Source organism: Acanthochromis polyacanthus, chromosome 16 (assembly GCF_021347895.1).
Source record: "Acanthochromis polyacanthus isolate Apoly-LR-REF ecotype Palm Island chromosome 16, KAUST_Apoly_ChrSc, whole genome shotgun sequence".
In the NCBI taxonomy this organism is placed as follows: domain Eukaryota; kingdom Metazoa; phylum Chordata; class Actinopteri; family Pomacentridae; genus Acanthochromis; species Acanthochromis polyacanthus.
In genome coordinates this window covers 27995625-28021034 of record NC_067128.1, presented here as the reverse complement: position 1 = coordinate 28021034, position 25410 = coordinate 27995625, and the positions used below count along the sequence as shown (strand labels likewise).

General features: G+C 40.1%; 3 protein-coding genes across 3 annotated transcripts in view; 1 reads left to right on the top strand and 2 right to left on the bottom strand.

Moving 5' to 3' along the window:
- The window catches only part of rev3l (REV3 like, DNA directed polymerase zeta catalytic subunit), a 93267-nt gene extending 88724 nt beyond the window's left edge, over positions 1 to 4543 (top strand). Inside the window, 1 exon segment of the mRNA XM_022216436.2 lies at positions 3380 to 4543. Within this exon segment, the coding sequence (XP_022072128.2) occupies positions 3380 to 3520 (141 nt within the window). The 3' untranslated portion in view covers positions 3521 to 4543.
- Positions 4544 to 4604: 61 nt separating this feature from the next.
- Positions 4605 to 19535, bottom strand: mfsd4b (major facilitator superfamily domain containing 4B). Its single transcript, XM_022216455.2, has 4 exons — positions 18958 to 19535; positions 14294 to 14462; positions 14015 to 14131; positions 4605 to 6387 (listed from the first exon to the last, which is right to left on the bottom strand). The coding sequence occupies exons 1-4, from the start codon at positions 19240 to 19242 to the stop codon at positions 5072 to 5074; spliced, it is 1887 nt and encodes a 628-aa protein (XP_022072147.2). The 5' UTR covers positions 19243 to 19535; the 3' UTR covers positions 4605 to 5071.
- A 562-nt stretch (positions 19536 to 20097) lies between these two features.
- Positions 20098 to 20565, bottom strand: LOC110966961 (nicotinamide riboside kinase 2-like). Its single transcript, XM_051960715.1, has one exon. The coding sequence runs from the start codon at positions 20563 to 20565 to the stop codon at positions 20149 to 20151; it is 417 nt and encodes a 138-aa protein (XP_051816675.1). The 3' UTR covers positions 20098 to 20148.
- Between the last annotated feature and the right edge of the window lie 4845 nt (positions 20566 to 25410).

Sequence of the window (25410 nt, the reverse complement as noted above, 5' to 3'; positions counted from 1 at the left end):
GCAGCAAAGGGCCGCGAGCGGGAATCGAACCCGGGCCGCTGCGTCAGAGACCAGCCCCTGTACATGGGTCGCCTGCTTAACCCATTGAGACAAACCCATACAGGTGCCCCCTCCCTGGGATTTTAACATAATCAGATGTAGATCGTTTTCTCCCTGGATCACGGTAACGGCGAAATTGACTGTTTACACTTCAGACATGGAGAGACACAGATAATGTAGAAGAAATACTTTCCTATAGAATTCCACGAAAAATGCCAATGAAATTCCAGGAAAAAACAGGAAAATTCCCACAAAATTACAATGAAAATCCCACAAAGTTGGAGAAAAATTGTAAAAAAAAATTTATAGAGAAGCCCAACAAAATTGCAGGAAATTTCCTGTAGAGTTCCTGGAAAATTTCAGCAAAATTCAGACAATTGAGGAAAAAATTGTTTAAAATTCCTAAAAAATATATATAAATCTTTAAAATGTCTGTGAAATTCCCATAAAATTGCAGGATTATTCCCATGAAATCCCAGGAAATTTTCCACAAAATTGCAGGAAAAGTTCCGTGCAATTTCAGGAAAGTTTCCATAAAATTCCTGGAAAACTGCCATAATATTCCAGGAAAATTTCCCTAAAATTTCAGCAAAACTACCATAAAATTCCTGGAAAATTCCAATAAAATTCCCTCACTATTCCCATCAAATTCTAGGAGACTTCCATGGAAAATTCCAAGAGAGTTCATGGAAAATTCCCAGAAATAGAATTTCTTGTATTATTTAATTGACAAAAATTGCAAAAACCTGGAATCAACATGTGTATTATTGACCAAGTGCCCTCTGAGTGGAAGCATCTGTGAACGCTGCAAAGGAACATTTTAAAATCTACACCTGAGGAACAAACATCAGAGGGAGAATCAGTTTGTACGTCTGACACTCCGACAAATGTGGTCGGAGCAAAGTTCAGCTTTGAAGCTTCATTGTTCAACACAACCTGACTGAACTGTTACCACGTATTTAGACTTTTTAATGTTTATTACACGTATATCTATGAAGAATTTAAAGGGGAGGAAATCTGTTCAATTCATGGACATGCAAGTCGTGCATGTGATTGTGGCTGCGTTTTCTCTTGCCAGCATCTGATACATCACAAAACCCGCCCAGCGTGTAAAAACAGACGTGTTATCTTTTAAAAACTACGGCACGGTTCAGCATTTTAAGTACTTTTGTTGGGTTAAACTTTCTTTTCACTTCTTGAGCTCTTTCATTTCTTCCTTCTGGTAGCATTTATTGTTCTTCATGTCACCAGATTTTCTACTTTCCAACGGTCTTTGAACTAATCGTGTGTGACATGCTGTCTTATCAGAAAATTCTACCAAATCTAAATAAACCATTCGTTGCAGATCTAAAAAAAAAACAGATTCTGTGCTCCTCAGTGCAAATGTGACGTCATTAGTGTCTCAGCTGTGAACATTTACTTTACAAAAAAAATTCAAGGACTTTTTAGCTGAACTGCTGGTCTATTTTTTTTTTTTGTACAGAACTGATGGAAGACAAATTTAAGCTGTCTCTAGTATGTAGCTACATTTTCACAGCATCGGTAGCACCTGGCAGAAATGTTCAAAGAAACTGAACTTTGGTTTATTCTTATTTTATGATTTTATGGCATTTTAACTGTGTCCTACTGCACAGAATGCATTTGTAGGTCTCTACTTCTAGCCGTGGTTGTGTGGTTTCAATAGAGACGCAAGGCTTTATATTGAAGAGACAGTTTGGAGTTCAGACGGTTGATATGGATGTTTTTTATGACAAATGTGACATAAATTTTAGCAAAAAATAGAAATCAGTGTTGCGTTTCCACTGAGAGACGCCTCACATATAGAACCATAAATAATGATTTATCTCCTGTTGTTCGATAACCAACAGTTTGTTTGAGAGCTGGGACATTTTAAGGTCGTGTCACATCAACATTTCAGTGTCTTTTAACCGGAGCGTTGAGCAGCAGCTGAAGCTCGGCTGTTGTTTGTGTGTCGAAGGCCTCTCAGGGAGATAAAACCACCGTCTGTCCTCAACTCTTCACAATACATTTTACTATATCTTTGTTCTTATCAACCTTTGGCCGAGTGTTTTATCGTAGCCGTCATACAGATAAGACACAATCAAAACAGTGATTTCACTCCCAGCTGAAGCGGCACCAAAGGTAACAGATGAAACCCGTCACATGCAGCAGACACAACTGCTTTCTAGTTGACACTGCAGATAAGAAGAAGCTATTCGGCTTCCATTACATGTGTTGATTTTACTACCATTTAAATGGTGAGTATGCAAATGATAAATTGATATTGCATTGTAGTGCAAAACAGCCATCTTAATCTAACCAGTCAGTTTAACAGTGATACGTATTTGTTGGCATTTTTACTCCTAAATACTTGTTTCCATTAAAACACACAGAATTTTGCAAGTCTCACATTTAGCAAACTTTTCAGCTTTATTACTGCCGATATTTTGAAAGGTTTTACGGAAATATTTACCTTTAAATATGATTACAGTGAATTTTTCTTCTGGCTGTTTACAGGATTTCCTGATTCATCGCATGACAAGAAGACAGATGCAAAATCCTAAATTATATTTAGATGCATAATGCCTCATTCACAAATAAACAACTTTCATTCAAAAAGTTATTTCTTGTAAATAATAAGATGGGTACGTTTCACAGCGATTCGTATTTTGATACAATTTTCAACTGGTTTCCAATAAAACTAAAAGGAATTTTGCTGTTGAACCCATTAGAATGAGGTGTTCTAGTGCTACAAGCTGGGAGTTTTCTCTTCAGTAGCAGTTGATACATATTTTGATTTCCAGAAATACACTGACTGTAAAATGTGAAATTTGAAGCTGACTTTATCCAGCGTTCAGATTCCTCATATTTAAATAGATAATGCCTCATTTGCAGTTCTACGTAAAATTTCAGAGAACCTGTAACACTAAAGGGTATTGTTTTCATGCAAGTGATCATTTGGGGAATTTAAATGCATTTCTAGTTTTCTCTACTTCTAACCATGGTTGTGTGGTTTCCATGGAGACGCAGGACTTTATATTGAAGAGAAAAATGAGCCCACAGTGCGTAAAAACTAAAAGTCCAGAAACAGTTTGGAGTTCAGAGGGTTGATATGAATATTTTATGACAAATGTGAGAGAAAATAGGAATCAGTGTTGTGTTTTCACTGAGAGACGCCTCACATATAAAACCAACCATGAAGAATGATTTCATCTCCTGTTGTTCGATAACTAAGTTTGTTTTAGAGCTGGGACGTTTTATGTGGTTCATGTTAGTTTAAGTTTTCCCCCATAGAGAACATGAATGCAGCCTAATGGGTGATATTTGTGTTTGTGTGTAGATCTGCAGGAACTGCAGCGGCTGTGCTGAGCGTCAGGTTCCCTGTGTGTCTCTGGACTGTCCCGTCCTCTACAAACTGTCCCGGGTCAACCGTCAGCTCTCCAAGGCCCCCTACCTCCGACAGCTGCTGGAGCAGTTCTGATCTCAAAGCTGGAGCTCCTCGCTGATTTGGTGCTAATAGCTGTCCTCCCCCCCCCCAAAAAAAATCTCCCATCTCAGTGTTTGATCGTCCATTCAGTTGTAATAGTTTAAATGGTGCTTTGATTGAACCCTGTTGGGTTTTTCATTCTGTCTTGTAACTGTTATTTGTTATACAAGTATCTCTCTGCGTGTGCAGACTGTCGGCTTTCAGCCTCCTGTGGGGAGGCGTTGTGTGTTTCGTCGTCATGCTTGTTTGCTGCTACGAGCCGAGTGAAGCTGATGTCGCCGATGACACGGGCTGCCTGTAACCCAACAGTCCCATCCAGGACCATTTGTTGTGTCTCGTTTGCGCTGTAGCGGTTTAAAGTCACCGATTTTTAAGGAGCTCCTTCCAAATCCCCAGAAAAAGTACATTCAAACCACTAATTGACTTTTCTTCATTTTTATATTGACTGCAGTCTTCTGTAAATAGTTCCTGTACAGCTCCATCTATGAACTCACTGTGCATTAGCATTAAAAAAACTAAAGCTCCGGCCATGAATGCAATCAAATCTGTTTTATGCATTCTAGAAAGGGTGTCATTTTTCATGTTTCTTTCACCTTGATTGTATTGATGTCAAGTTTGGCAGATTTGACACTTCATACTCTACAGAAATGGGAACTGGAAATTATTCAGTTTTCTAAAAAATCTGGGACTGTTGCAATACTGTATTTTGATAATTTATGTCATGCAGAGTCTATTATTTCCTTGTGCATATATGGTTTTGTGTACAATTCCGATTTACTGTCTTCAAACTACATCCAGATCTGATCTTCAATTCCCCAAACAGCCGTACACAGGATCTGTGTATTTGTAAAAATGTAAAAAAATGATAATGAAGGAGGTGTTTTTTTTTTTTTTGTTTTTAATGGACATTGCTGTGGGTGGAGGTTTGAGATTGATATAATAAAAAAAATCAATGTATTAAAATGCCTTCTTTCCTTCAGTTATTGGAGTTCTGACAAAATAAAATCATGAGATGAATCACAGTGACCACACGTGTGATTGGGAGAACCACAAGTCACAATACATGACAGAAACAAAGAAAAAAACAATCGGATCTTTACTAAAGTGCGACAAAAAACACCCTGCCGACTATCTTCTCATCGCTGCAGTAGTGCAAAATCAAATGACATTTAGAGATCAGTCTGGCAGGTGATGACGAGGATGAAGGTCCCTGGTTCAACTCTGCTCATGTGTCCTCATGCAAGGCACTGAATCCTCTCAGCCCTCAAACTTCTGTTCTGTCGCCTCTTCAATCTCACCGAGGAGCATGTGGAATCAACATGACAGTGTAGAACAGGTAAATCTGATCATCCAGCAGGAGTCCAAAAGCTTTAAAAGATACCCGAGACTTTTTACGCAAACTGAGCTGACATTGAGAAGCTGTATTCGGGAGCCAGCGTTGCATTCACTGCACAGTAAATCCAAGAACTGTACATAAATGTTGGGAGTTTCAACAAATGTTCCAGTGTTGAGTGTGAGATCGGCAGCACTTCACAGATGTAGTGTTCAGTCTCTTTTCTCTCTGTCCAAAGACAGCAGCAGTTTGTCACTCGGGGATTCTCTCTCCAGAGAGATGGCGTCTGAAAACGGTGCTCCGGCTGTCGGCTCCGTCTCCTGGCCATTGGAGATGGCAGCAGCAATATCAGGAGAAGAGGACGCCTTGTTGGGAGAGTTGACGAGACTCGATGTGTCGTCCATTTCAATCACCTCAAAGTCTGCGTCGTTCCACTGATCGACCTCGTTCTCCTGCTCCTCTTGCTCCTCCTGCTCCTCTTCCTCCTCTTCCTCGATGGGCACCGAGTCCAGCAGCGCCCGACGGTACTCACTGTCATCCAATTCCGGTTGGCCCCTGGCTCTGGGCTTCCTGCTCTGGCTGCTGGGTGACGTGGCCAGCTTGTACATGACGGGGAAGAGGATGGAAGTGAAGGTGGCGGTGACCAGACACAGGTACATGAGCAGCGGCTGGTCAGGGAACTTCCCCAGCAGGAGGCCTACAAGCGCCGGCAGCACCATCTCACCCAGCGCTGCGCCCACCACAAAGATGGCCGCCGTGTGACCTGTCACCGTGGTGTACTGCTCCACCCAGGAGATGCCGCTGGGGAAGGTGGCGGCCATAGACGCCCCGTAGAGGGCGGAGCACAGCCACAGCGCCGCCTGCTCCTTACTGAAGAGGCAGAGCAGCAGGGAGGAGACGGTGGAGCCGACCAGGCTGAGCAGGATCATGGTTCCTGGGTACATGCAGGCCGCAAAGAAGATGGCCAGACCTCGACAGGCAGCAAACGACCCCCAGAACAGCGAGTTCAGCCCGGCCGCCTCCGGCTCCTTCATCTTAACGTAGTCCTTGGCGTAGGTGAAGATGAAGGAGCCGTACGCTACCTCTGCGCCTACGTAGGCAAAGAAGAAAAAGAAGAGCAGGGCAACGAGGCCGATGTGGTGTTTAGCCGTCTGCGGCTTGGTTGACGCTGCACGGGCTTTATCACGAGATGAGCTGCTGCGAGAGTAGAGGATGAAGAAAAAGAAGGACATGAGGAAGACGAAGCAGCCGATCACAACATAGGCCCACATGGAATTGAGGGTGCTGCTCTTGCTGTGGATGTAGCGGATGGTCGTGTGAGTATCGGGGGCTTTGGTGATCTGTGTGGTGGTGGCAGGCGTGGCCTCAGTCGGTGTGACTCCGACGCTGCTGCTGTTCACGTCGGTTCCAAACACCAGCTTGGCGATGATCGGAGACATGAAGGCTCCGGCTGCAAAGCTGAAGTGCAGAGCCTGCATGTGGGGACCCGCCTGCTCACCCCAGGTGTTCAGTATGAGCACGTTTCCACCTGACAGACAGAAAAACACTGATTACACACTGTTTACAAGAAAATGAACTGCCCTCTGAAAGGTGAATATCTGCAGACAGTGAAAAATGTGACAAAGAAAAAGAACTCAGCAGGTCGGAGTATTTATGTCATTTCATCTCAAATCATCAGATTTTTTAAAAAAAGTTTCTATTACCTTTTCTGATTCACCTGAAATATTTACAGCATATAATATAGATATTTATCAAGATATCTGTTATATTTAGGCTTGATATATAAAAAAAAAAATTCCAAGACACATGTATATTTTTAAATTGCCAGTTGAATCACTAGCTGACTATGCTTTTATCTTTAATAATTCCTGAGATATTGTAAGTCAAAGATGGACTCAAATTTAAATGTGTAAAACTGCAAACAAGAATAAATGTGCAGATAAATGTTTTGTACATTTAAAGTGGGAAAGGTCATTAAAGCCTGGTCTTCTCTGGCTTTATTCTAAGCACTGTTAAAACACTGCACACACCTGCCACAGCACAGGAAGAAGTATTTACATTTTTTTTTACAACATCTGTGGCTCCACTCTGCAATGATGCATAATGTTGCCTGTTATACACTGTCTGGCCCAAAAAAAAGTCGCCACCTGGATTTAACTGAACAAATAAGTAAGAGCCTTCCATTGGATAATTACTGCAGTGATGAATGTTTCAGCTGCAACAACTTACTTCAGCTTCTCATTTTTAAACAACCATGTCAGACATATCCTGTGGTCATGGAAAGGACGTTTATCTGTCCCTGAAGGGTCAAATTATTGGCCTGCATAAAGCAAACAAAAATAAGGAGATTTCTGAAACTACTAAAATCAGGTTAAGAACCACCCAACGCATTATTCAAACCTGGAAGGATGGTGGAGAACCATCATCTTTAATGAACAAATGTGGTCGGTCATGTGATCTGATGAGTCCAGATTTACCCTGTTCCACAGTGATGAGTGCATCAGGGTAAGAAGAGAGGCAGTTGAAGTGATGAACTCATCATGGCTAACACCTACCAGCCTGTGGGGGTTAGGGTTATGATCTGGGGTTGGTCAGGTTCATCAACATTATGTTCCCAAAGAATGAGGTCAGCTGACTACCTGAATGTACTGAATGACCAGGTCTTTCCATCAATGGAGTTTTTCTTCCCTAATGGCATAGACCTGTTCTAAGATGACGATGCCAGGATTCATGGGGCTCAAATTATGAATGAGTGGATAAGGGAGCATGAGACGTCATTTTCACTCATGGATTGTCCTCCACAGAGTCCAGACCTCAGCCCCATTGAGAGTCTTTGGGATGTGCTGGAGAAGACTTTGCACAGCAGTCTGACACTTTCATCATCAATATAAGATCTTGGTGAAAAATTAATGCATCTTTGGACAGAAATAAATGCTGTGACATTGCAGAAGCTTGTCATGCCACAGCGAATGAGTGCCATACTCAAAGCTAACAGCAGTCCAACAAAAAGTTAGTGTGCGACTGTTTTTTTTTTGGCCAGGCAGTGTATTATATCTCAGTGTTTCCCACATGTTCAGGATTTCTGTGTTTTATTGTGGTGTGTGCAATCCAGGTTGTTTTCTGAAGCAACAATTTCCAGAATATTCATACAGACTCTCAGTCAAGATTACAATTTGCCAATGTTCCCTAATGCCCCAGGTGCATCTGCATTTGTTATGAGGCAGGTATACACAGAGAAGCCTCTAGTCTCCACTCAGTTCATTTCAGGTGTGTGGCCAAAAACTAGTTTAGAAAGGGTGAAATGAGACTTTTTAATTTAACATGGAAGCACACAGATCTGCCAAATGTCAGGAGCAACCATGAAAACATTCAGATAAGCTTGACTGATTTTTAGTCATGTCACACTATGAAGGTCGCACTTTGCTCTGCACACATTAGAAAATCCTCAACTAAAGCAATAAAGCTCAGTCCAAAACTGAAACTGTATAATGCCCACGTGTTCGATCTTGTACTTCTCATGACCTCAAAACTTTCCCCATTTGTTTTCCTCTACATTCTGCTGAACCATTTGTGCACTGGCAACCAGAGCTGATCAGCAAATTAAGGAAAAGAAAGCTGAATGAAAGTTTTTGTGGGTATGCCAACGGTTTCTTTTACATGTATAGCTGATGGTCATTTATTAACACAAAGTGCACTGATTAGATAAACCATCAAGGTTAAAGATCTAATGCAGAGGGCCTGCTGCCAGAAAGAGTCAACACAACATGGACAAAATTATGATTACACAAGACTGACGTATCAAGAGCTCGATAGTTAATAGACAAGCTATCACAGACCAACCAAGGCAAGAGTTTTCAATGACTAGATCTCATTACGTAAGAGTTTGAGAGAACTCAACTTCATTTAGTGAATCAGAGCTTTTCAATGACAGACATTTTGACCGGTCCACAGCTATAGAAGCGCAACAGAAGCACATTTCTTTAACAAGGGCCAGTAATATCTGCTGTTTTTCCTGCTATGACCTCCAGAAAAGAAAAAAGATCTAGTAGATATCATAAAGAAGAATGTCCTGACAGGTAAACCACAGCTGTAGTACAGAAGGTAATGAAGATGCTCATTAAACAAAGTGGAAAACAAAACTCTTAACTATCCACGATAAATGCAAACACCTGTGAAACTATACTGTGTATGAGGGTATGAATTATTAACCTCCGTAGATAATGATTAGTTAACATTAGATTAATACTGAATTTTGGCACTATTTGCTTGTTGTTGTTGTTTTTGTCTCCAGACATGCACTGACTTTAGGGGCAATGATGAAAATGATTTATTTGTTGTGGCAAATACTGAAATGGCATCTGATAATACATATCATTCCTGCAATGCAGAAATTTAAGAGAAAATGTCGATAAGTTTGTTTTGTAGTACCTTTGGGAAAACACCAATTTAATGTCAGAGAAAAGCCTTTGTGCATCCTGTCAACATAAAAACTAAAGTCAAACCTGTCCTCCTTTCTAAACTTGTATATCTGGATTATTCCATCTCAAATCATCAGAGGCTTTCTGCTCATAAACTACAAATATTTTTAGATTGACAAACCAGGATCTGAGATATTCTGTTTTTGTAAAAACAGCTCTTCGACTCACTTTCGGCACATTTTTTTGCATGTTGAAATTTGAGGCTATTGTTGAATGACAATGTCTCAGAAACTATTGAAGATAAGCCTAAGTTTCACTATATTGGTCAAAAATTATACGCAAGTTGAAATAGTAAAAAATAATTGAGGATGTCACAAAAAGTTGCATCTTTGAGGTCAAATGAACAAAAAAAAGATAATTAGTAGACTAGGGACATTTTCTGAACCATACGTAGCTGCATGTTACAATAATACTAAACATACAATAATTATCCCCAGCCTCCACGAAGTGGAAAAGGGGGATATAGGTTTGGCCTCCGTCCAGCCGTCCGTCCGTGCTTCCGTCCAACATGAAGGCGACAGCTTTTCTCGGAAACTATTACAGCTAGGATTACGAAATTTAGTGTGTAGCTTCACACCATGGACACCTTGATCAAGTTCGAAAATGAGACCTGTGCGATAATATTTAACAGTTATGGCCCTTGATCACTATTTTGGATATAGACTCATAGACATCACACGGGGCGGGGGATATTGATGACCATGTCGTCTTGTTTTAAATGGAAACATAATTTAAAAGGTGATTGAGCAGGTGGAAGCTGGAATCACAGAACCTAAAATATTAGTGGATAGACTAATCCAAGTAGAATACAGTTCTGGTGTTTCAAAATAGTTCCCCAAATCTAACTAAGAAACTAAAGATATTTCAATAAGGGCATATTTGACATCTTAGAAAGGAAGCACAACTGTAATGTTAAAGGTGCCTGCTTTACCATTCATCTTCAGTAACTCCACTAATATTCAGCCAGACTGCAAACTAAAACTGGGCTCCAGACTGCAAACATCGCATTTTGGGACCACTTTTGAAGACAGTGCTGCTAAATATCATTATTAGGATCTATTGTGACTTTCACATATGCAAATTATCATGTGATACACCAGACAGAGTGGGAATTAGTTTGAGTGTGTTGCCATTGTACACGAGTGAGATCGAGTAATTAGGGCTGAGAGGTAACGCAGAGATCTCATCATCATAACAATGCAGGGCGGGATGTCATCTACTTGTGTCGGTCTGTGAGTACGCTCACCCTCGCTCAGCGCTTTGGTGACAATGAAACGAAATATCGATTCACTTTTCAGAAGAAAAGCTCATTCAGACCCTCCTGTGCCACTCGAGTCCTAAATTTCTGATGATAATCTTGAATTGAAAGAGGCAAAGTCCTCTGTCTGAAAGGAATCGCTCATACAGAAAGATAACGCGAATAAAGGAATACCCTGAATTTGATGTAGTGCTTACAATATGGGGAATATATGGAGAACAAGAGCTTCGTAAATTGGAGATTTGTGGTGGAAAATTACTGAAACTGTGGCTGCTCTGACATATGCAGGTATAGCTGCAGTTCTTTTCAGATTCAGAAAACTTTATTTGTCCCCTGGGCGTAATTAAAAAACACAGAGCAGGCAGTGCAGCAATGATGTAAGAAATGGAGTAGAAAAAAAAGAAATTCAAGATAAGTAACAAAAATAAAACTAATAGGGATAAATACATGTAGAACAAGATAATAGGAAAAAAACACAAACTCAGTAACATACTAGTGCAAATACAGACGAACAATGTACAGAGGTACAAACTGGCAGAGCTCACTACAGGTCCACACTAAATGTCTGTATGTGTGTTTGAGCATAAATATACCGGACTTTGCAAAAGTTCTGTTACACTCGGTTTCATGATCTTTAGAGACGTTTACATGTCGGAGTGAAAAATTCCATTGAATAAACTGAAAGGTCTACCTTATAGGCAGGTGTCCTCAATACAAATTTTTTTCTCCGGTGAAGTTGTATCAAGATGGAAGTCAAAAGAGTTGAGATATCTGCTCTCCTTTGTGCTGAACATCAGCCGGATGATCGTCCACAGAGTTGCAGAGAGGCTAAAGAATGGTGAAGATCTTTCAGGTCTTCACCATTCTTGAAAGATCATCTGAAAGATCTTCACCATTCTTGAGCCTCTCCGTGACTCTGTGGACGGTCATCCAGCTGATGTTCAGCTGCTTGGCTCTGTCAGACTTGTTGTGGCCAGCATGAAGGAGAGCAGATATCTCAACTCTTTTGACTTCCATCTTGATACAACTTCACCGGAGAAAAAAATTTGTATTAAGGACATCTGCCAATAAGGTAGAACTTTCAGTTTATTTAATGGAATTTTTCACTCCGTCATGTAAACGTCTCTAAAGATCATGAAACCGTGTAACAGAACTTTTGCAAAGCCCGGTAAAATATGTTTGAAAAGCAAACTGCACCTTCCTAATACTTCCTGAAGCATCTGACGTAACTACAGATATCTGCAACATCGTTTTACATAAAAATGACATTTTGCCTGGTCTTACTTCCAGTTCCAGATGTATCATTCTGACAAATAACTTCTAGATATGAAAAGACAATGTTGATATCTGGAATTGAGGGTAATTACAGATATCATGAACTAGTCAGATTGAAACTGCAGGTATCTGAAACTGGAATTAATACTTGTTATAATTCAGCTGCACATATCCACAGTGTTTGCGATAAGTGGAGAATTCTGAATACTTGAATAATAGACTGATGCATTTCTACTTGGGAGAATGATGATATGACTATCAAACGGTCTGAAATGACACCTGTGGATGACCTAAACTGTCCTTTTTGACTAAGATGAGCTGAAATATGGATATCTGCAATGCACATCAAGCTCTTAAATGTTAAAAGCCTTGTCAGCACTGTGTGTACCCGCCCTGAGTCTGCCTTTCATACAGTCTGAGTCTGGTCTCACGTGGCACTAATCAGTGTGATTTGCTCTCCAAATACTTTGTTTAGAATAATTACTGGCCTAAACCAGTTCTGCTGTGGCAGCTGAAGCAGGAAGTGAAGGTTGTGGCTGATGGAGAAAGAGGAAGAGAACATGTAGGATATGCATATTGGTTTTTGATTTATTTGACACAATGTGAAGCAATGAAGTTGGACAGTTGGGTTATCACAAAGTCACAAAGTATTTGGTAACTAAAATATCTGCAACGGAGCATGCTACGCTCTATATGTTTGGCTATTATTTAAGCTACCAGTCTGCCACAAGTATATCTGAGAAAAAAATGTTCATCTGGAGGTTTAATTTAAGATAATCTGAATTTCAAAATAGCACAATGCTCTTTGTACTGCTGTGTGAAAGTGTAAAACATACAGGTGCTGTGGGGCACTGAGGTAATTAAACACTACCGGTTCAACAGGTGTCAACTAAATTGCTTGAACTGTCTCCCTTAATGACAGATTTAGTTGCACAAACGTTAAAGTATAACTTTGTTCTCTCTGCTGTCTGCTTTATGTGTGAGAAACTCAGCTGTGCTACTGAGCAAACACACAGTGACACAGCAGGAAGGAAGGAAAATTACCACTAAGACCTGGGTTTTAAATGCCGTCACATGTCCGATTGTTCTGCCTCATCAGCTAAAATGCAATTATCTGAAAAATAAGAGGAGTTCAGACATTCACGACTACTTTTTGAGAACGCACAAGTTAAAATTTTACGTGACTGAATCTGTGCAAATGCATGATGATCGTTAAACTGGTGTGGTTCCCCAGATAACTCTTTGGTTAATTATTGTGGTATGATGCTGTACTTTATCTTCTTCACTGCCTCAGTCAGTCTCTAAAATTAATTTCGCTGTTACTATATTCCAAAGATGAAGCGGTCTGTAGCTGATTATTTTAAAGACAACATGAGGAGAGACGAGGAAGCTGGTCCCGACTCAGAAACATCTGGTGAGTCTGCAGGAAGATGCTGCCTGACCCACCGATGAGGAAAAAGTACTGAGCTCACGAGCTAACGCTGGCTAATGAAGTACTGGTGCTGCAAAATATATTAATCATATCACAGTTTTAGCTTCACAAAATCAAACGGTCAACTACGAAAAGAAAGTGTAAAATGTGCTCCGGTCAAAAAAAATAAAAAAGAAACAGCCAGTTTAGATAAAACCACTCTGACATTACAGCCCTTTATCACTCTGAATTATATTAATTATGTAGATATTTATATAATTAATTAATAAGTATTCTAATTATATCATTCATTCAATCTTAAGTAGTTTTTGGGCACACAACTGCGTGACTGCTGCAGTAAATGAGTAAAGACTAGAGGCGTTTCTGAGCACAGCGGACTAATTAGCATCTATTGCAACCTGCAAGTGAGATGTTTAGGGAACTTATGTAAAGCGTGGCGTCTGTCGATAAGCAACAGTTCAGCCTAGTTTGTAGGAGTGATATCAGACAACCTCAGGGAAAACACTGGTAAAAAAACAATATCATTTCAGATAATAATAATAATATGCAAATACAGAGTCTTGAGTCAATATTTATATTAGTACATGCAAATTGTCAACAAGTTACGTGCTGGTGGCAGTTTTACTCCTAGAAAAGTTAGTCTGGAGCATGAATCACTTAACTTTCTTCATCTGTTTCCCACTGACTTACGGTCTATCCCTGTGTGTCTTACCTGTATCCAGAACGCCCATCAACATCCCAATGCTGGACATGAACACGGTGAGAAGCAGCGCCTCCTTACAGAAGGGGATGGCACACATCCCAAACGCCGTGATCAGCATGGAAGAGCCTAGAAGGAGAGATAATTGGAAGGAAAATATTTTTGTAGAGCGAGTGCAAACGGTCAGAATAACTGTGCCGATGAAGCCCTGTGGGTGTGCAGACCACGGACGCCTGCCAGCTGTGAGTGTTGACACGACTCCACAGCAGCAGCGTGAGGGCCAAGTGTTACCTAGCAGGAGGTGGGGGTTAACGCAGTCAAAGAGAAGCCCTCCTAGCAGCGATCCGCCGATGTAGCCCCCAGAGCGACCCACGAAGATGTACGAGATGTTGCTGATGTCCTTTTTCACATTTACAGCCAGATCGTGGAATGTGGGGCCAATAACAGAGATGCACATCCCCTGGAAAAAAAACAAGATAATGGTTACAGAACGATGGAAAGATAAAATATTATAAAGCTTCTAAGCAGTGAAAAATCATTGATCTGGGAGTTTGAGTGCATTTAAGGTTTAATTTGGCTGTAAAAGTCTGATTTTTGAGTCTACCCCTTTCCCTTTATCACCCTTCTTCTTTTAAATTGTAAAAGTTTTGCCAAAAATGACAGAACTTACTAAATTGAGGCCACTATTGACAGAGAAATTAGCATTTCTGTCCCGTCTGTGAAGACGTTGTCCTCAAGTGCACACTGGAAAAATCTACAAAAAGGCTTGAAAGTACTAACACTGTCTGACTTCACTGTCAAGATTTAACACTGATGAAAATGTGTATAAAACTTCACTGTAAGTAGCAAAATATAATGTACAACAGGCAGCACAAAAAGCCAGGCAAATCGATTTGAATTGTGTTTTATAGGTGCATTTCTTTGTCCTTAGACAACTTTTAGAAAAAAAAACTGTTAGTAAAAGAGCAGCCTCCTCGTTCCCATGTGTTGTAACAGCGTGTACGTGAACCAGGGTGTTGCTGAACTAACAAAACCTGTGTGTGTTTCAGTTATTCCAGTGTGGCTAGAACAAGAAATGTTAACACTGCAGAGGTAAGCCGACACTCAGGCGCATGCAGATGGATTGCAGTAATCTGATGTGAACAGCTTGGTTGGAGAGCGAGTTTTGCAACTATGAAAATCAAGCAGCTTTGACTTCATCAAACAGGACGTCTCCCTGCACGCTACAACGGGCCTTTTGTTCACCGGTAACGATTAGAAAGAAGCAAGCACAACTTTTTAAAACATAATCGGTTTTGAATGTGTTTGTGTTTGGTTGAATGGGTGTGGATTTAGTTTGACCACTAAAGGGACACAGCTTCAATCAGCTTTTTTTCCTCTGGTGGATTTTTAGGTGTTAATTTGTGACTTCTCTGCTTCAGTAAATAGCAGAAAAGATCAAATTGAACAGTGGCTCCTCTGCTGATGTTGATGTTTAATGCTGTTCAGCACAGACCAGGCAGCTAATCAGAAATAACTTGGTCTCCTGATCCTCATCAAATCAAGATCCACTATTGGCAACTCCAAACAGAATAAATGTCTCCTCTTTTTTCTACTGCTTTTAGGTGCTACTGAAGGTGCCCTCATCATGTCCACTCTTCGTATATTTTATATCACTTGGTATTGATCCACTGCCTCATTTCACTCAGTTTTTTCTTTGTTTTTATAGTTCTGCCTCTTTTCTAATTACCAAACACGATCCTCCTCTGCTATTCTGTTCATATGTTCACATTGAAACTAATCAGCTAGTCAGACTGTAAGATTGTTTTAAGGACATACAGGGGCTTGCAAACGTATTCATACCCCTTGAACTTTTCCACATTTTGTCACGTTACGACCACAAACATAAATATATTTTATTGGAATTTTATGTGAAAGACCAACACAAAGTGGCATATAATTGTGGAGTAGAAAGAAAATTATACATGATTTAATTTTTTTTAACAAATGACAAACTGAAAAGTGTGGTGTGCAAAAGTATTCATCCCCTTTTCTCTGAGTCCATCCAGTTGCCTTCAGAAGTTGCCTGATGATTGCTGAATGATCGAATGTTGACCTGATGACTAAATAGAGTCCACCTGTGTGTAATTTAATCTCCGTACAAATACAGCTGTTCTGTGACCGCCTCAGTGGTTTGTTAAGAGAATATTGGGGAGCAAACAACATCATGAAGTCCAAGGAACACACCAGACAGGTCAGGGATAAAGTTGTGGAGAAATTTAAAGCAGGGTTAGGCTATAAAAAGATTTCCCAAGCTTTGAACATCTCATCTGTTCAGTGCATCATCCAGAAATGGAAGGAGTATGGCACAACTGAAAACCTACCAAGACACGGTCATCCACCTAAACGTACAGGCCGGACAAGGAGAGCACTGATCAGAGATGCAGCCAAGAGGACCATGGTGACTCTGGATGAACTGCAGAGATCCACAGCTCAGGTGGGGAAATCTGTCCACAGGTCAACTATTAGTCGTGCACAGCTAGTTCTGCTGCTTTAGGCCTAAGCTGCTGGGGGACCTCTCTTGATGCACTGAGCCCTTCTCTAACTACCTTTGTCTTTACAATATATACTGTTATTGCAATGCATTCGCTGTGTTTCTCCCTGCGTCCTTTCTCTGTGTCCCTGGTCCCAAAGCTGGATGCTTCAGATCTGCACTTGCTGTCCCACCAACTAGCTTAGTCTCTACCATGTCCACTGTGGGATGCTGCTGCTGACCTTCCTCCAGCCCACTGCTTCCAGCTGCCCATTTCCACCAGTCTACTCTGCATCACCTTTAATATACTTGATATGCTCATCTATATACTATTTGAATTTTACTACCAGCTATATATGTAGTGTATTTAATGTCAGAGCCGTACACTATGGATCAGTTTCAATGTTAGCTTGTACTTTGCATGTATCATATATCTTATCATGCATGTATCCAACTGTGTGCTATATGTTCCTTGTTACACACCCTTCTCCCCCCCCCCCTCTACCTCTTCTGTCCCTCTCAGCCCACCGGCCAGCAGACAGATGAGTCCCCCCACATAAGGAGCAGAGTTCTGCTCAAGGTTTCTTCCCCTTAAAAGGGAGTTTATTTTTTCTTGCCAATGTCTCCTTAGCGCTGCTCTGGGGGTTCAGGCATATGGGTTTTATAAAGCGTCTTGAGACAATCTGACTTGTATATTAGCGACATATAAATAAAACTGAATAGAACTGAATGTGTTATGCTGGTGTTTTGAGTCGTCTCTCTCTCATAGTTTGTATTTTGTCCTTTCTGCAGGTATTTCTGGTTTTGGAGGTCTGATCGGTGGTTCCTGCTTCCACCAACTTGTCCACTGCTTCAGTCCTCATGTCTGCTCCCAGAGCCTGGTTCCTGCTAAACATGAGTGATTCTTCTCTAATATTCCTGCTCATAGAGAATGTTTGACTTTGTTGGGTTGGGCCATCTGTAATTAGTTAGATTAGGTGTAGGTTTATAACCCTAATGCTTAACTTTGTCAGGTTAAGTTGTATTATATATTATACTGTAGAGTGTTAACCTTGATATATAAATGAGTCAGGTAGATTGTGTACAATGCAACAGTTTATTATTCACTACCTCTAACTGATAACTTATTACTGTGCTGTTGTTGTTTTTTTTTTAGTATTTTTTTTCAACAAAAACTCTAAATCCTCTGATTCCTTCTCCCTCTTAAATGTAAATATTTTCTGGGTGTTTTTCTTTAAGAAACACTGACATTTTTCACCCTTTTCTGATGTTTCATTAATCAAACAACAAATCCATAAATTGAGAAAATAATTGACAGATTAATCAGCAGTGTAGAAAAATGTTAGCTGCAGCACTGATACATAACATGGTTGCTTCCTAATGTTAATTATGAATGAATGAAAAGTTTATTTTGAACATTGATTAAAACAAAAAGGAAAGAAAAGAGAAAAAGAAACAAATCTGAATCCTCTGGTTCTTTTTTAAATGTAAATATTTTCTGTTTTCTTCATTGCTTTGGGAAACCCTGAATGACACTGTTCTCGTTTTTACCATTTTCTGACATTCCATCGCTCAAATAATCAAATTCAGAAAATATTCAAAAGGTTACACCGCAACAAAAGTATTTAACTGTAGCCCTGGTATGTTATATCGTTGGAGTATTCATACTGAGAATTAAGTTGCTGGGTCCAGTGACCTTCAACTCACACCAGCTGTTTTGACTTCAAACAAAAAAAACAAGAAGAAATGTTTTAATTGACTGCTCCTGAACGTGCCTTTCTGTATTTTTGGGTGTTCTTGCATTCTGCATAGCACGTTGGAGTTTAATCAGTACAGGTTGAAAACAAAGGTTAGGTGCTGTATATGGTCCAGATCTGGAATAAAGATGGGGTTGTAAATGCTCAGTCAGACAATGTCCTGCATAGGTTTTCTGTGGGTCAAACGAGGAAGAATCAATGGGAGGGATAACCTCCTCTAACAGTCTTCATTTTTGACAGTTTGGTCAATATTTCTACAAGTGTCTCTGAAAAAGGAAATGCTTTTTTAAACTGCATTTATACAGTTCATTTTTTGAAGTTAATTATGTAATATATAACACCAAACATATATGTATATTTTTGGCTGACATTGGTTAAGTTTAATTAAAGGCCATCAGTGCCTAATAGAATATAAACCTGCTTTATTTCTTTATGAACATTTTAATGTTATGCTAATGCTAAGATCACATTAAGATGATATGTTAGCTAGCTAACTGCCCACCAGCAGATGTTAGCTAACCTAACGGCCCTTAGCCAGCTATTTGGTTGTCTTAACTGATATTAAGTGCTAAATAAATTCAGTTTAACAAAGAGGAGGCCTGCGGAAGCTACATAGCGACATTTTCATTCTACATTTCGCTGGATAGCGGTTCAGCAGGTCCCCCTCAGTGGCTCCGGACACCTACCAAGCCCAGGAAGGAGCCGCACAGCGCCAGGGTGACCATCCAGCGGCCCCACGCTCCACCTCCGCCCCTTCCTCCGCCGACCACCTCGACCCGCTCGTCGCATCCCGGCTTCGTCGTCCTCTTGACCGCCTTCAGGGCGCTCTTCAGCCCCCTGCCCACGTCCTTTCTCTTGTCAAACAGGGTGTCCTCCTCCTGCTCGTCGTTGTCGTCGTCGTCTTCCTCCACGGAAGCGAAGCGGACGTGCTTCTTCTTCACCACCGTGTCTCGGGTCGCAGATGTCGACATACCTGCGGGTCCGTCACGGCTGTGGCTGATGGAGCGCTGTCAACAACTGAGGTAAAGCGCTACAGTCAGCTATTTGACCGACCTCCTCCCCTGCTGAGGCCCCCGGTGTGAAGGTTCCTCTCGGTTTAAACTGTTTAAATGGAGTCGGTCATGTTTAAACCGGCGGGATGGTTTAGAGAATGACAGCGGAGTAGCGCCGCTGCAGCCGCCGAGCCTCCATATGTCAAGAGTAACGTATGGCTGCTGTAGGCCGCAGAGATCGTCTCCAATGAAGGAGGATCACTCCGACTGGGAAAAAGCAACCCGATTTCTGAGAGATGCGGAAGTAGGGTTGGGCAGCATAGCTGAAACGTCCGTCATAATAAAATGTTTTATCTCAGTTCATATCGATTATTTGTCATATTTAAGTTACATATTTTAAAATTATTTCGTTTGATCTAACCACTTAAGCCGATAGTGGGTATTTCATCGGTTGTAAAATTACAAGAGAAATAATTTGCAGTCAGGGGCAGATCCAGATTAATTTTAGTGTGTGGGGTGGGGGGTGGGGGGCATAGTGCGGTACAACAGATGTTTTGAGGGGGCACCGAAAAGTTGTAAGAAAAAAGAAAGCTGCTACCGACCTGATAATAAACAGCAACAATACTCAATATTCTTAAATCAAATACACTAAAATACAGTAAGCAGCACTCTATACATTTAACAATAAACCAGAGAACAATAATAAACAGTAGCAATATTACATATTAAGTCATTTAATCGTGCACAGCTCAGCAAACATAATGTTCTGCATAGAAATCACAAAAAGCTCCTCTCAGTAATCTTTCACAGTGAGCAGATGTTCTTGTGTTGCAGGTCCATGGGCCAGATGTGGCCGTCGAACAGGCCGGGGGGATCTGGCACTGTCTACTTCCTAGAGCGCCTCCTCTTTTTGCATTCTTCATATGTGATGGAAATAAAGTAACGTTGGTTTAGCACGTCGATCAAAGGCCTGTAGGTGTAAAGCAGGAAGCCCTCCACAATGAGGATGTGAGTCTCCTCCTCCTCCTTATGGTTGGACTTCAGGACGATCTCTGCGTCCAGGGTGTGATTAACGCCATGAGACTTCTCAAACTTCACCGGGTTCTCCAGCCAGGCATAGATCATACTCATCATGGCGTCCATGTCCAGAGCAGTGATGAAATCGTACCACTTAAAACCATCTTCACCAACTTCAATCTGATCTTGGGGCTTGAAGAAGTCATCCTGATGGACCACACAGCAGTTGGTAAGGGTGGTTTTCCTTCCATTGGTTACGCCGCGGATGCCGATGATGTACTTCATGTTCTCGGATTGGTCAAAGCTCGGAAAATGGGTCAAAAACGTCAACAAAACCGGGAGTGATTGGATGTGGAAAAAAGCTGAAAAAGAGAAGGTTGCAGCAGGAAAGATCAACTACTGGAGTCCTCCATGGCACTGGAGTTTAGTGAGTAAGGTAAGAGCAGAAAGGGAGATGCCACTTGGACGTTGTTCTTCTACCCAGAGAGGACCTCTTTCTGCTGTCGCTGCTACACATACTGCCCTAGTTGAGGTTTTAGGTGGAATATTTCTTTTAACCAGCCCCTCAGGTCTCTTTGAGGATTTTGCATGGAATACTCGGTTTAACCAACATTTTAGGTGCATGTCCAGGTATTTTTGGTGGAATGTTCCTTTAAGGTGGATGTGTGAGGATCTTGTAGGTGGAATACTTCCTGAAACCAACCTTTTAGGTCAACATTCAAAGAATTAATGTGGAATATTCCTTTAAACCAACCTAAATTTCATGTTTTGATCAATAGCAAGTGAGAAACCTCAGTCCAGACTCCTCATAATGACGTTTGAGATTTATGCTGCTGTTATTTGTTTAGCCTAGACTAAATGACAGAAATCCACAACTGTAATTTTATTTCAGGACTTGGTTATTAAATGTCAAAACAATACATGTGACTCTAAAAACTCAACAGCTTTACAAACTCTAAGATTAAACTCTCCACAAGGATACAAAATAAGTTGGACTTCTACGTGAGAGCTTTAATTATTCTTCATCAACTTCCTGAAAAGTTTGGTCAATAAAAAAGACAAAAACTAATATTTTCAGCTGAACTAAAGACAGACTTTGTGATTCTTCTGCTCACACGTTGTGTTGTTGTAAACTTACTCTTTCAAATAATACATAGGTAACCCCCTGGAAACCAGCGTTTGTCTTGTTTTTGTGTCGCTCCTCGGTGACCCCAGACAGCCGGATTCTAATGATTTTTCAGCAACACACCACACTATGACCTTTTTACAATGACGGTTCTATGAAACCAGTTTGACATGTTCAGGTGTTCTATGTGTGAAAACTCAGAGATTTCAGGTATCAGAAGGTGGTTTTCAACTTTCTGTGTTAACTTTCTGCTTCAACTTTAAACTAAATTTACTTCACTAAGCCAGCCCTCTGGACTTGCAGTAAGCTGTGTTCCTATTGGCTGTCCAGGTGGCTGCTTGGTGTAAATCAGGAACACCTGAGCAGCTCAGTATCTTCCTGCTTTATGGGTGCTGTCAAACATTTCCTCTGCTTCTCTTCACTGAACCAGGTTTGGCTCCGTTGCTTTAGTTTGTTCTTTAGGCGTTGACTTGCAGCTTCCAGCAGTAAAGTCCTCTTTAATGTGTTTCTTGGTGTATTTCAGGGCTTTGTACTGGATAGTTGTCTTGGTACATGTGGTTCTTTAGCCACAGTTGGCACATGGTGCTAATGTGTGCAGTGATTAGTGGATTTGGTGCAGCTGAATTGTGTCTTTATCTTGGCTGTAGTGAGTCTTTAGAGGTTTTTGGTCAGACACATTCTGTATTCTTGTTTGTGAACCAACGGTGGTTGTCCAGAAGGTAAGAGTTCCTGTCCTGATTCTGTTTAATAAGCTTCTCTGGTAGGCTGCAGGAGACTTTAGCGTTTGGGTTGTGCTAGTTTGGTTTTTGTACGGTTTCATTTGGATGACTATCTTGAGGCCCCTCCATGTGGTTTACTGAGGTTTTCTGGAACAGTTCTACAAAGCAACATGCAGCAGAAGAGACTTTGAGAGGTTTTAGGAAGTTCTGGAGACCAGACTTTAGAGCAGCAGAAACATTTGTCAGCAGTTTGAGAAGGTGAACTTCAGAGTAGAAATGAGAAGAAGGAAACCTTCTTGACCTGTGTAGTGAGGAGTTTGAGCAGGTTGTGAAGAGTCTGTAGTTCTTTGTCTGAAAGCACAAAAGGAGTCGACTCGTCAAAGGAGAAAACGAGATACTGACTACGTTTATATGCAGTCAACAACCCTTTCATAACCGGAATATTAACAATAACCCGGTTGCATATGGCCATGTAAACACCCGCAAAAACCCGAATATGCTCATATTCCAGTTTTTAAAAACCCGACTAAGACCCCTGGGTTACTCCTTTTCTGTATCTTGTAATATAAACGCACATCAGAATATCCCCATAGAAAGAAACATTAATTTGCGTTCTGCGCATGTTTCATCCGGAAGGAATCTTGGTCTTTTGAGTACGGCAACTACTTGTATGCCACGTGACCCACCGGAAATACACAAGGAGAGGTAAACAGACATAGCGAAACCCACACGAGGCAGCACAGCGCCACACTTCTGGAGCGAGGAGAAAACGGACTACTTTATTAGCATGGTGAAAGACATGAATATAATGTCTTTCATTGATGGCAGAAAGTATCGAGATACCGACATCTACAAGAAGGTGGCTAGAAAGTTACGTGCGTCATGATGTTGTCTGTGCGTCCCGGTTTGGATGGAAATATATATTGATTACGCTGATCATGTAAATGGGAGTAACTCTGTCTGTTTAGGCATGTAAACGGGTTATTCCAAATGTTTCAGAAACTGGAATATTGACCTTAACCCGAATATTAATGGCATATAAACGTAGTCACTGTTGGTTCTTCTGTCGCTCTTCAGTTTCCAGTTTCCTCAGACTGAATATCAAGTTTCTATTTTAAATAATTTATCGTGTGAGCCCAAGAAGACTTCAATAAACTCCCTCCATCCCCTGGACACAACATATTTTATTACCGTGATAAATCTTTTTTTTTTTTTTTAGTTTTAGCATAGTTTTTCCTTTCTCTTTGCTTGTGTAGTTTTATCATCTGTGTGAAAGGTGCTAAACAAATAAAGCTGAATTGATAAACTGAATAATTGACTATCTCATGATTGTGATAACAGAAGTATTTTCATTGTGATTTAAGGTTTTGTTTCAATTTTAAGGTTGTGGGTAAAATCTTGACAAAAAAAGATTAAAGAAATAAATTGCATCAAAAAAAGCAATGAAATCAAAGGGAAAAAAGCATTTAATACAATGTTTAAAAAAATAAACATTAAATACAATTAAATTATATGAAGCACAAAATATTTAATTAGATAATCAAACAGAAGATACAAAACATGTAGTTATGAAATTAAACATTTTTTAAACAAAATTAACATTAAAGAGGAAGTATTTTAGATAATTAAACATTCAAAAATACAATTAAGAAGAATATTAAACATTTAAAAAATACTAAACATTTAATTAGATTAAACCTTTAAAAAGACAAAACATTTGATTAAAAAATGAAATGTTTAATTAGAAAATTAAATCTTAAAAACAAAACTTCAAATAGGAAAACAGAAAATACAATGAAGCATTTAAGAAGAAAATTAAACATTGAAAGGTGGTAAAACATTTAAGAAGAAAAACCTTAAAAATTTAATCTAAAAATCAAACACTGGGAAAGAAAGGGGAATTTTTTCAAACAAGCCGATAAAACATTTGAAAAAAAAACAACAAACATTAAATGACAAAACAATTAAATCAGACAGTAGAAAAGAATAAAAGGTGAGAAAAGAACAAAACTAAAGATTTAAGAAGAATCAAATAAAGACAAAACATTTGAAAAGAAACCAGTTCGACTTTAGAAGATCAAATTAAACAGAAGAGACAATAAAACGATCAAAAAGAGCAAAAAACAGATAAAGGTCTTAAAGCGTTTTCTAGTCTGAAATGAAAACATCAAGTTGTTTCTTCAAACATTTCCTCTTTCTATGTTCTCGGTTTGATTGTGGACAGACTTACTAAGAATTCATTTCAGAAAACTGCTTTCCAGATAAAGTCTACTAGTAGTTGAAGGCATCGATCAAACTAATATTACCTTCTGATCTCCACAAACTTTACTGTTCAGTGAAGAGAATCACTTCAGCTGCTGACAGGAAACAACACAAACATCGTTAGCTTGATGCTACATTTAGCTGCTAATCAGGACTGGTCAGCTAGCTCGTTAGCATCGCTAACTCACATTAAAGCTAATATTCATGGGATGCTAACTCTCTTCTCTTGTCAACACACACACAAACTCCACCAACTCCTGGGGTTCACTGCTCACATTATATCTGACTCGAAAGTTGAACATAAAGTTAATTATCGATCAGTAAATTATCATTTGTGTACAGACTTATTTACTTCTCTGTCTACTTTTCTTACTCCATGTAGGTTTCCCAGGGACTATGGGCTGAGGAGGAAGTGGCAGCATCTCTGAGAAGAGAGGGGTTTGCTGCAAATGATGAGTCGGTGCTCTGCAGTGATCATTTTAAACCTGATGAGTTTCTGACAGGGCTGGGCAGATTTGCCCACTTAGACCTGGTGTCATTCCATCAGTGTTTAACTTCCCGGCTCATCTTGGAAGAGGAGGTGCATCATTTACAAGGATGCAGCGAATCAGTTTTATTGAGTTTCATTATTTTCATGAAAATTTACGCTTTTACTGTTTCTTTATAGACGACCCACTGTGACCCAATGCACACTTATTATTCACTCTACTTGTGTTTGTATCTAAATAAATAATACATATCTGCTTGTATGTCTGCTTTCATGCTATTAGCATTGATATGCTCATTATATGTCAATTGTGTATATGTCTAAGTATTTTAAAAAAATTTTGTCATGCTTAATGATTCAGTTCAATGTTCCTGTTTCTTGTAAATGGCAATAAACTCTATTTTGATTTATTCTACTTCCATGTAATATGTATATAACAGCCCACAGCTAGAGAGAGAGAGAGAGATAGAGATAAATAAACATAATTATTTGATTACCTTTACAATTACACCTACTGATCTAAAAACATTTTCAAT

Coding starts and splice junctions, on each gene's coding strand:
- mfsd4b (XM_022216455.2), bottom strand. CDS start 19,242: ATGTCGACATCTGCGACCCGAGACACGGTGGTGAAGAAGAAGCACGTC. Junction 14,463..18,957: donor GCGGCTCCTTCCTGGGCTTG/GTAGGTGTCCGG, acceptor TTTTTTTTCCAG/GGGATGTGCATCTCTGTTAT. Junction 6,388..14,014: donor GATGGGCGTTCTGGATACAG/GTAAGACACACA, acceptor TCTGTCTGTCAG/GTGGAAACGTGCTCATACTG.
- LOC110966961 (XM_051960715.1), bottom strand. CDS start 20,565: ATGAAGTACATCATCGGCATCCGCGGCGTAACCAATGGAAGGAAAACC.